The sequence below is a fragment of the Ascidiella aspersa genome, chromosome 5 (genome assembly GCF_963924565.1).
Source record: "Ascidiella aspersa chromosome 5, kaAscAspe10.2, whole genome shotgun sequence".
Classification (NCBI taxonomy): domain Eukaryota; kingdom Metazoa; phylum Chordata; class Ascidiacea; order Phlebobranchia; family Ascidiidae; genus Ascidiella; species Ascidiella aspersa.
Genome location: NC_139451.1, coordinates 33,110,800 through 33,123,495, shown reverse-complemented (window position 1 = coordinate 33,123,495; position 12,696 = coordinate 33,110,800). Strand labels below are relative to the sequence as shown.

Genomic DNA, 12,696 nt, shown 5'->3' with positions numbered 1-12,696 from the left:
GTTGCTTTTTACGGCGCCGCGCGTCGATGCAATACGTAACAATACAAACATTGTTTTGTTGTATAATCGCCATAAACCATTGTCATTTAGGCGAAATAAATTTTTGTATTTTATGATAACACGTTAACCACAATTTATTTTCGCATATCGTATATAAGCGCCAAAGAAACGCAAAATAAACTTTTTGAACCGAGGATTTTTTTAATTTTAATTAACACCATATAGCAGAGACATACCTTAACATTAATCCGATTTCATTTTTATTCAGCGCTTCAGGTATTTTTAACGAAATGGGTTTTCGTAGAACACTCGTTAAACTGACATATATTGCTTATTGTGATTTGGCGAAGCGTATATTGGCGAGAAAGTAACGCCAAATAAAACAACTTTCCGAACCGAGGAATTTTCTTTAATTTTAACACAACAGAGCAGACACATGTCTTAACCTAAATCCACTTTCATTTTTATTCAGCGCTTCAGATTTTTTTAACGAAATAGGTTTTTGTTTATTTTGCCTTACTAAAGACAAAATTATGGTAAACGTGTTTTTAAAAAATCCAAAAAAATCCAAAAATTTATTTGGCCGAAATGACAATGGTCGCCATAACTACCTGCAATGTTGACGCTTTTGTTTGATACGGTAGAACGTCCAAGTTTAAATTAGGTTTTTAAATAGGGGGGTCACATTTTCTCGTAGCGGGCAAACTCAGTGCGGTCTCGGCGAGATGTAATACATTATAACTATACATTATACTATAACAGTTTTGTTGTAAGGCTGGATCCCCACCGGACCTCAGACACGACGCGACGAAACATGTCTGACTGTTGACTTTTTGCGTCGTGCCTGAAAGCGACTCTGTCCAATCCCCACCGGGCCACCGACAAAGCGCGCGAAACTTAAACTGGCCAAAGCTAGGCTATATAATTCAGTTTTGACCATGGCGGAGGCAAATGAAATAAAAACTTTGGAAGAATTATGGATTTGGAAACGTCATAAGCGGTTTATACGGCAACACAAGTGCTGGGTACACCCTAGTTTTATAAATATATTATTTTACAAAAAGAGGGGTGGTTCTTTCTATACTCTAATAGTTTCAAACATCTGAACGGTAATTGTTGTGTCTTACTCTTTAGGCAAAATATCAGTAAAAAACAACCTCTCATGATTCTAATTCTAACGTTTAAGATCAGCGTCGTACCGGTTAGTGGGCCTATACATCTCTAAAATAAAACGAATCCACTTTTCTTATGTAGACCAAAATGGAACAACGTAAAAAAGGTAGACTTTGAGTGCGAAATATGGCAAATTGGTCCCCATTTCTGTCATGGAAAAGCATTTATTATTACCTTTACAATGCAACAATTAAAAAACAGTGTTTTAAAAAGTCAATATGGAATGACTTAAGTCCAAGTCAAGTCATTTGTAAAAGAACTTCAGTCCAACTTAAGTCTTTTTGAATAAATGTAACAAGAATCCATTACACTAACAAGTCAATTACAAGTCAAATGCTTGGCAATAAAATTAAACTATTAAAATTGGTAAACTCTTCCGATTATAAGCAATGACTCAATCCAAAACACAATGTGTAGCACAAATCGCAATATATGGCAAGCTCATCGTTTTACGTGCAAAATTAAGGTAAATACCCAATTTTACAAAAAAACATTGCTTAATGAAAACACTTTTAAATCAAAGTCATTTGTTGAAAGACTTAATAAGTCAAGTCAAGTAATTTTGCTCAAAAGACTTAAGTCATGTCAAGTCATTTGAAAACAGTGACTTAAATGCACTTAAGTACGATCGACGTATGTCATTACAACTCTGTTGGCAAACAGCCAAAAGCTTGCACATCATTTAAACTTGGACACAATTGTAGCAAATGGTTCATTCGCTTTGTAAATAGAATTCAACCAAGGTGACCTACTTTTTGCAAAAACGCAAAGGTAACCGCGAACCACTTACTTTTGTTTGTGCCCCGTGACGCGCAATTACTGAGAAAACGTGGCCGGATGACATATACTGCCAATATGTTTATTACCAGCTTTTCTGGCGTATTTTCTCCATTCAGCTGCTTAACTTAATGGGCTGAAAAATCGTCATTCAAGTCCAAGAATAAAAATGTTAAATAAGTTCTTTAAAAAATGCTGCGTAACAGCGCAAAAATATCACCTATCATAGATACAATCTGTTGTTGTTTATAACGCGTTTGAAACCGGGCTTTATGTTTCTTATAAATTGCCAACAAAATTCTACTATTTTATGCAGTTTTTAGGTGGCCTTAAATGCAATAGATAAGTGGTTTGGTGAACGAAACCAAAATAATCGAAAATCGAAAATCGAGGATTTTTTCTTGTCGAGATAAATAATGTTACGAGGCTTAATTCGCCTGGTTAATCGGAAAGTTCGACGAACACAATTATGATCGATTGTTTCCACTTTTAATTAAGGTTCTCCATCCGTCATTTCTTGTGATCTGAACAAACTCTAGACACTTCCTTCAACAAAATCGAAAGTCCGGGAAACCGCATGCGAACAGCTGACAAGGTCAAAGTCAACTTGTTGTTGTTGTAAAAGCTGGTGGTGATATAAGCTTGAGCAGAAGCGCTGCATAATATTCGGCAACGTAGAATTATGGCAGAAACATGGTCGTGAACATGCCCCCTTGGCTGTGTGCTTTGCCGACTGTACGCAAATCTAAAAAAAGTGTTAATTATATTTGTACCATGTTTTAGGTCGATTTGGTAAAACTGTTTTGGCTGAAAGTCGTCATGAGTCTCATCGCACCGTTGGAAATTAATTTTAGCAACTTTTAAACGATGTAAAAGCGTTTTCTGTGCTTTGCGTCAATCCACAACTTTCAGGAGAACATTTGTAGTGCTTCGTCGTCATTATTTAAGTAACTTTGACAGCGTAGGTACTGGAATTTTATTCAAAAAGTCCTCTGTAGTGTAAATAAAAATTGAAATAAAAAAATTATATAAAATAACAAAAAAATGAAACAAAAGCTGTCAGCTGAGCTGTTAATATCGACTTTGACACAAGGAGCGAGGACAAATACAATAAAACACAAAAAATAGTCGTCCAAGAGAAAACAACAAACCAGCTTTAGATTGCAAATGTATAGAATATTAAAAATAAATATTTTTTTTTAGATAAGTGGATAATATATTTTTATGTTGAAATACGATATATTTTTAAATTTATGGTGTTTTCTAACTTTTTATTCTTTTTAAATAAGTTTAGCAACAATGTATATTTGATTTTGTTGCAAGTGTAAATTACGACGTTAAAATGAAAATGCTCCGTGATTGTATAACGTTCAAGTGTTAAAACGGCGATTGGCACATATATGTGGAAACCAACAATGCAATAAAAGCTAGCGCAAATATTTTTATGGCTTCAAACAAACTTAAAAGAAGCTCAACTCTACGATAATTTCAGCAGTAAGGTTATCAACAGCAGCGCAGCATTGTAAATATTTTGTGGTGTGTTTATGCTTCGTTGTTATGAGGAAATTTTTGTGTAGCCTATATTGACCAGGCCTATTGGGGGCTATATTTATTTCGAAATTATTCGAACAGGTCAATCACTAACCATTATTTTGTGATGGGTCAGTGGTCCGTACTCCTATTTGTAAAACTAACAAATAAAGTTAAATGACATAGAAGGAAGTAAAACAATTGTGTTACCCAACAGCTTAAGTAATAAGTTTTGCTTCATAAAAAATAAACATGTCACTTTTTAATCAACTTTTGCTTCTAAGCCTTGCATCAAGCTTCATGCTTACTGGTAAGTATAACTTTGGGTACCGTACCGTACAAATTTCAGTGCTTGTTTAAAGTCATTTTCTTGAAAATTACCGGTATACTACTAAATTGTACATTTAAGCCACAGTCTGCCACCTGAATGAGCATTTTCTATTCTAAAAGGTATTTTTTTAGGAAATATCTTACCAAGAATAATTATACTTATTCTAGTTTCTATTTTTTTACAAGCTTAACGACTCAGAAATCTTACGTTTGCATGTTTTATTTAATCACCGTTGCTTATTTCACCGAACAATTGCATCATTTAGTACAGGATCGGTGCTGTATATAATATGGGATGACGCTATCGATAAAAATACGAAACAACAGACTTCCTAAAAATTCCCCTAATTAGTAAGACTCCATAACTGAGTTTTGAAACTAATTTTGACAGATTTACATAATATCCCAGTCCCTCATGACTTGTAAAATTAGCGTATCTTATCGCGTACTTAATGGCCAAGTCGCAGCAAATCCAGGTAGGAAATGTAATAAAACTTCGTGTCCATTGGATTTGCGTTCCTTTTGGTTGATTGGTTGATTCAACCATTTAGTTCGATGACTTACGACCACTTTGTCCACTAGGAGCGAAAGAGTGCAAGTTTGGAAGGGGTCCACGTGCAAGAGGGGACGACGACCTACTGTGCAAGTGTACGTCGCCATTCTCTGGGGATTCGTGCACCGTTGGTAAGATAAAACATTCTTGCGCTGCGATTTATTTATATGTGTGTGATTTTTTTTTGTAATCTTTTCGTTGAATATTTTGTTTAGTTGAACCCAAGGTTCCTAACTTACGTTTCAAACGTCCAGTAATGACGCAACTTTGTGGAGTCATCTATTAAAAAGTTATTTAAATTTGTATTAAATTGCAGGAAAATTATTTTAAAGCTGCCAAAACATAACTTCTCACTAAAATTACAATCTATTTAGATACAGGTATATCCTTTCAAAGGGGATGGTTTGCTTTTCAAATACCAAATGTACACTTTTTGGCATGGCTTTAACTGCAGAAAACACATTAAAGGCAAAAAAACGCCACCCACCATAAAGATCCCCGTTTTATTTATAATACAACAGGGCCGACATTAAGTATTTTCATGCACTTCAACAACCAACCTGCCAAAAACACACAAACAAAATGCGGTAAAATGCAAGAGTTCCGTCGTAACTCTTTCCCTTCCAGCACAACACCAAGCCCAAAACAACTTTGCGATCAATTTAACCCGGGATTTCCTGCTATCTTACTTTCCTGGAAATCCTGCCTTTTTGTCGATTGAGCATCGTACTTTTACACGAATTACAAACAAGGGTGTAGTTACAGCATTTTGATTGGGTTGTGGAACATTTAAGGCAAGGTTCCGCGGCTGTGTAATAAGTATTCTACTGCTACTTGGTTTAAAGCAGTTGTTTGCAAACTTTTTTGACTCGCGGCAAACTAAAACAAAACTTAATATTTCGCGGCACACTTCAAGCAGACAACAAATAAAATAATTTTACAATCGCCTTTAAAACACGACAAACTGTATCTAAATGTGTCAATATTATTAACCAGTTATGGATAGTCCGCATTTAAGCGTAGAATGCTTTCGTGTATTGGTAATACAAATACTCTATTTTACGAAATTACGAAAGTTTCTAAGAACACTAGTGTGCCGCAGCACATGTTTGAGAATCACAGGTTTAGAGGCTGGGACGGTTGCAATGCAACAAATATTGTATTAACCATCGCAATACCGCAACCAATCAATAAAGTCGTCCAAAGGGTCGGGAATTGGAACAAACCACTGACCCGCGATTTGTTTTAAAACTCGCCCATTTACCCCAATGAAACGTTTTGTAATTAAAGATTAACAACTAAAAAACGTTTTGTAAATAAATTGTTGGTGTAATTAAATATTGAGACGTTTTGCAATTAAATATTTGACTCTTTGATTTGTGTGCAAGTGCAATAGGTGGCGTATTCCTACGGTCGTGAGTTCGAATCCCATCAAAGCACCATAATATATGTCGGCTTACAAAGTAATTTTGCTTTCAGATTGGAATACTTTCACCGAGGGGGCAGTTGGACCCCAAGGCCCCCCAGGCGCCGATGGGGTACCAGGGTTAAACGGTCTGATTGGGGCTGCTGGACCCGCAGGTCCCCCCGGGGAACATGGCCCCCGGGGACCAAAAGGACCCAGGGTCAGCAAAGAGGAACTGAACAGTCGGATAAAAGAATTGCTTGAAAGTAAGTGTGACATTAAATTTAAAATGCATTTAAAAATAACTCGTTTTGAGACTTTATTTAAGCAAAGCAAGTTTTTTTTTGGTCTAACTAAGAGAAAGTAAAGAAAGTGTGTTCTTCCCATTTGCTTGTTCTACCATTGACCAATAAGTAGGTCGAGAATGTCTGAAGTGTCAGTAATGGGTTTAGGCCCAGCCCTCAGGACAACCATTCCCAAAGGGAGATGGTGCCGCCCCTAGGAGGTAGGGCCCGAGTTATAACTGCGCATCGGCAGAAGGTCAACACTCTTTTTTTTTATCCGGTAAGTATCTGCAAAGCAAGTGTTGTGTTGAAGATTTAAAGCTGAGTAAAGTTCACCTTGACTCAGTTTTTTAAGCAAGTTTGTTTTTATTAGTTTTGTATTGTGTTTGCCAACTTACTATCCATGTATTAAAAAAACCTGTAACGTTCATTTCTAAATGACATCATCCTCGTTTCTAAGTTATTGTGGTCATTAATTATGGTTTAAATCGCCCTTATCATGTTAAAACAGGGTTGTTAAAATTCATTAAGGAGAATTTTGTCGGATGCACAAACAAGTTTGTTTGCGAAATTTTCAAAAAGCTTACAAAAAACTTTGATAAAAGCATTTTTAAGGTTTCATTTGTCTTCGAAATTCAATATCCGTCCCGCGGTCGCCAATCAAAGTTTGTAGAAAGTCATTACAACATCGCTTCTGTTACATACCACCTGATGTGGGATATTATTTCAAAGGCCGGTGCTAAAACACATCTACTGACACGTGTTTGCTATTACAGACCGACAGCAGTGCCGAGGAATAGTGTTTAAAGGCTGGTGCTACTGGCTGCCGCTGACCACCACAAAACTCGGCATGTTCAACACAAAGCAAAAGGCGGAACAGGCCTGTAGACTCTTCAACGGAACGCTGTTCGACCTGGAGAGCCAGGAAATGTATGACGCCGTGTCCAGCTACATCTCTCATGCCTGGAATCTCTTCATTGATGGAACTACGCTTAACGGCGTCGATGTATGGTTAGCAAGCTATTATGAGGTGGGTTATAAATTATTACCAGCAAGTCACAACTTGGAATTTTTAAATATGTTTTAAAATTTGAAATTGTGTGAAGAAACATTTTTAATGCATTTCAAAAAGAGTTCTTTAACTAAAATTGTCTATTTTAATCGAAGAAACCCATCATTTCCAAACCAAATATTGGATTTACGATTGCGTAATTTTTTATCCAAAACACAATTTTTTCACAAAATGTCCGAATTGACCTTCATTTTTATCCGCAGGACGGCGAATTCCACAGTTCGACCGGAGGTCCGCTTTTCACCGGTTCCGTGAGAACCGATCTTCCGCTATTGAGCAACGGACAAGCAGCTTTATCTGTGGCCACTTTACCCGGGAGACGCAATTACCAGCTGGGGTATTGGACCCCACGCCCCAACGATATTTACCCAGTTCCTGTGTGTAAAACTCCCGCACATTAAGGGTATTTCCCTCTTTATAAAGCGACGCCTCTCAAATTCTTTTTTTCTATCAATAGATCATGATAAACCATAAAAATAACATAACTTTGTCATTAATGATTAAATAACTGAAGTCTTTATAAAAAACGCATAATTTTGTTGTTATACCGCAAAAAGAATAAAAATCCTGAATATGCCAAGATATAACAACATTTTCTCATAAAAACAAAGTTAATTTGTAAAAGAATTACAAACTATATTTATTATAATTAGAGTGTTAAATGTTTACAACACTGAAAAATGGTTAAACTTTGTCAAACCTTATTTTTATTTTTGCAATCAAAATTCGTTACTGGGTTTTGTATTTTTCGCTTTGAAATTGTAAATAAGTTAGAGCTGTGTTTGGTGTGTAGAAGTCATATACTATTAGTTACACAAATAAACTTGAATGATATAGTATTGCATTTCTCTTCCAGTCGTTTATTTTTTTCAAACGTTCGACTGTGAACCGTGACCGACGATACTTTGGCACCGATATCGCCACCGATATCGCCTAATATCGGACGAGTTCCGATACTGCAACTTGGTATCGACCTTTTCGCTAACAGAAACACAAATTGTTCGTTTTTCAATTTTTGTATGAATAGATCCGCTAGGGGGCAGCAAACACATCGGGTTTTATGAAATTTTTTATTTGAATCTTCTACAAAAACATGGAACAACGCGATGCAATGCGGACCAAGACATAAATTTTAGCAAACGCCAACAACATGACTTAGTATGCCTCACAAGCACAACTTTGCTTAAAAACATGTTTTAAGCCATAGGGTTGGGCAGCTTAGAAAAGCGCTCGATGAAGGACACAATAAGCAACCTGAAGTTATGTTAACATAAACATGAAGGCTTTAATAAAAGTCACTAAGCTGTGGTCAGCTAAATACATTCATGTTATGTTATACCATTTCCGTATAAGTTTGCTCAGACCCGTGTTATATCCTTGTAGTGTAAAGCTCTAAAGTTGAAGTCATAAATAAAGGCAGACCTGTTGCAAATTTGAAGGTTTTGCATGAGACGACTGGACAAAAAAATAGCACGCAACTTTCTGTCAAAGGCGGAGCCAGGGGGCCATGGCCACCCAAAAATGTATAAATGCTATGCCAGGGACGCCGGAGCGATTGCAGGGCAAGGGGGGCGACTTTTTTGGTAAGGGCTACATAGACCGCAAACGAGCCGAAATATTGGGGGGTGCGGGGGTACTCCGCCGGAAAAATTTTTGCGGCCACGCCCTCTAGATTGGCTTAAAATGGTAGCAAAAATGTTTTAACAAATGTCAAGCGTGTCATTTTACGATTTTTTTGCATTTTTCCGTAGCTCAATCCCTACCCCCTTTATGATTTCCGTCGCATAATATTTAACATTGTGAAAGCAATATATCATTTTTCATGAAAAGGGCGTTTGCACCCGCCCCCCCCCCCCCCCGCGCCCCCCTTCTCCGGCGTCCCTGTACTATACTCTTAATAATAATTTGTTTTGTAGCTTTTATGAGCAGTAGCCTACCACAACAGTCGATCACAGACATGTCATACCTTTAATTGTCATGTATTTTTATTAGTACGATACCGTTTTTGTGGTTGTTAAAGAAAAACTTGAATCGACAAAATTAGTGCCTCACCATCTAGGAACCTCACCGCACGTCACTGGACATTACAAAATTCAAGGCTCACATTAAATGAAATAAAATTGCCTTTAGCAAACCCACACCGCTGGCGTAAATGAGCAAAACTAGGGAAAACACGATTTTTGTCATAATTGATTCTTCCTCGTAAAAAGCACTAGTCTAGCATATGTTGGCAGCCACAAATGCTACCTATTGCTAATCTTATTTGTGCAATTCAATGCTTTTCGTGCAATTTCTCACAAAGATTGCTGTCTAACAAGACCATTGTTGTAAAGACTTATACGTCCCAGCCAAGTGATTTGCAAAATTCCGTCAAAGTTAAATCATTTTTAACAAAATATTAAATAAAGTCTCCGCAAAGTCATTGAGAAAGCAAGTCCAATCCAAGTGACAGCATTGCATCAAAAATGAAACTTTAGGGTAACATAAAAAGAATTGGGGAAAGATACAACTAAGGTTAAAGCTGCATGATCAGTGCACTGTAAAAAAACGTGTTTTTAAAAGGTTTAATGTGGCCTGGATAATATTATATAGCATAAAGTAATTTGTAGGCCATTTGTGCAAATAAAAATCGCGATTTATTCTAATCAGAATGTGAACGGCAAAATATCTCTGCTATTTTTTGCATGTTTTGTCCCTAAACTTCGTTCCGTTTAATAAAGTAATGACTTAAATTTTTGTTTCGGCGTATAAATAAAAATTAGAACTAGAATTGGACAGATTCAAGCAAAACCACAAAGGTTGTAAAAGAGATCCAAAAACAACTTTATTCAACAAAAGCAGAATACTATAGTTACGCAAAAAGCATCGTCAGTTCTGCTAATATACTACAAACACAACGAAACACCAAAATTATATGTAAATAAAATAAAATAAAACTATTCAAAAGTTGAAAAAGCCAATAACAGAATTACAATACAGTTCAGTAGAGCTGTAAACCAATACTGACGTTAAAATGGCAAAATAAAGAGCTACTATAATAAAAGGAATCACAATGCCTGAAGCAAAACACCGCCAAGAAAACACAAAGAAATTCTGAGGTCGCGCAAAAGTAGGTCAAGAAAAGAGAAAAAAAACGTAAGGTACAAGGATTATTTAATAGTGGGTGTTATAATATTCTGAATATTGATGGTAGCTCCTATTTTATTTAACCAAATATCCTCATGAAAGTCCAGCTGGACCATTTCGGGTTGTGCAACAAATGTTACATTGTAACACTCGTGTATTGGGGGTTTTCTTTCTAGTTCATTACTGTGATGTGTGGCGTAGTGTCGTAAGAGGGCAGATTGGTCATTATTGCCTGAAATGTCAAACTTTTTCCAATGGTTTCTATGTGCGGTCCATCTTGTAGAGAATTTATTTTTTGTTTGGCCGACATACTGATTTTTACATAATTTACATGTCGCGACATAAATCCCGTAGTTAGAACACGTTAGATTGCGTTTGAGTTTGATATAACCTTGTGGAGTGTAGAGCTGTTTAGAACAGTTAACCATAGAAGTTTTATATTTTCCATAATTGCCACACAAAGCACACTTTCCACATGGGCCCGACTTGCCTTCATCAATATTTTGACTGTTGAAAGCTAAACGGCGATAATTTGTAAGGATTGGACAGAGCAGACACATGTCTTAACCTAAATCCACTTTCATTTTTATTTAGCGCTTCAGGTATTTTCAACGAAATAGGTTTTTGTTTATTTTGCCTTACTTAAGAAATAATTGTGGTAAACGTTTTTTTTTTAAATCCAAAAAATAGTTTGGCCGAAATGACAATGGTCGCCATAACTACCTGCAATGTTGACGCTTTTGTTTGATACGGCAGAACGTCCAAGTTAAATTAGGTTTTTAAATATTTAAACCAGGGGGGAGTCACATCTTCTAGTAGCGGGCAAACTCAGTGCGGTCTCGGCGAGCCGTAATACATTATAACTATACATTATGCTATAACAGTTTTGTTGTAAGGCTGGATCGCCACCGGACTTAAGACACGACGCGACGAAGCATGTCTGACTGTTGACTTGTCGCGTCGTGCCTGAAAGCGACTCTGTCCAATCCCCAGCGGGCCACCGACAAAGCGCGCGAAACTTAAACTGGCCAAAGCTAGGCTATATAATTCAGTTTTGACCATGGCGGAGGCAAATGAAATAAAAACTTTGGAAGAATTATGGATTTGGAAACGTCATAAGCGGTTTATACGGCAACACAAGTGCTGGGTACACCCTAGTTTTATAAATACATTATTTTATAAAAAGAGGGGTGGTTCTTTCTATACTCTAATAGTTTCAAATATCTGAACGGTAATTGTTGTGTCTCACTCTTTAGGCAAAATATCAGTAAAAAACAACCTCTCATGATTCTAATTCTAACGTTTAAGATCAGCGTCGTACCGGTTAGTGGGCCTATACATCTCTAAAATAAAACGAATCCACTTTTCTTATGTAGACCAAAATGGAACAACGTAAAAAAGGTAGACTTTGAGTGCGAAATATGGCAAATTGGTCCCCATGTCTGTCATGGAAAAGCATTTATTATTACCTTTACAATGCAACAATTAAAAAACAGTGTTTTAAAAAGTCAATATGGAATGACTTAAGTCCAAGTCAAGTCATTTGTAAAAGAACTTCAGTCCAACTTAAGTCTTTTTGAATAAATGTAACAAGAAGCCATTACACGAGCAAGTCAATTACAAGTCAAATGCTTGGCAATAAAATTAAACTATTAAAATTGGTAAACTCTTCCGATTATAAGCAATGACTCAACCCAAAACACAATGTGTAGCACAAATCGCAATATATGGCAAGCTCATCGTTTTACGTGCAAAATTAAGGTAAATACCCAATTTTACAAAAAAACATTGCTTAATGAAAACACTTTTTAACCAAAGTTATTTGTTCAAAGACTTAATAAGTCAAGTCAAGTCATTTTGCCCAAAACACTCAAGTCATGTCAAGTCATTTGAAAACAGTGACTTAAATGCACTTAAGTACGATCGACGTATGTCATTACAACTCTGTTGGTAAACAGCCAAAAGCTTGCACATCATTTAAACTTGGACGCAATTGTAGCAAATGGTTCATTCGCTTTGTAAATAGAATTCAACCAAGGTGACCTACTTTTTGCAAAAACGCAAAGGTAACCGCGAACCACTTACTTTTGTTTGTGCCCCGTGACGCGCAATTACTGAGAAAACGTGGCCGGATTACTTATACTGCCAATATGTTTAGTACCAGCTTTTCTGGCGTATTTTCTCCATTTAGCTGCTTAACTTAATGGGCTGAAAAATCGTCATTCAAGCAACAGCGCAAAAATATCACCTATCATAGATACAATCTGTTGTGTTTTAATGTATAACGCGTTTGAAACCGGGCTTTACGTTTCTTATAAATTACCATCAAAATTCTACTATTTTATGCAGTTTTTAGGTGGCCTTAAATGCAATAGATAAGTGGTTTGGTGAACGAAACCAAAATAATCGAAAATCGAGGATTTTTTCTTGTCGAGATAAATAATGT

The 12,696-nt window shown here is 36.5% G+C and overlaps 1 protein-coding gene across 1 annotated transcript; it reads left to right on the top strand.

Moving 5' to 3' along the window:
- Positions 1–3,695: 3,695 nt before the first annotated feature.
- LOC146146439 (uncharacterized) lies at positions 3,696–7,525 on the top strand. The gene is made up of 5 exons (XM_083390762.1): positions 3,696–3,790; positions 4,393–4,494; positions 5,843–6,034; positions 6,829–7,082; positions 7,328–7,525. The coding sequence occupies exons 1-5, from the start codon at positions 3,733–3,735 to the stop codon at positions 7,523–7,525; spliced, it is 804 nt and encodes a 267-aa protein (XP_083246888.1). The 5' UTR covers positions 3,696–3,732.
- Positions 7,526–12,696: the final 5,171 nt, after the last annotated feature.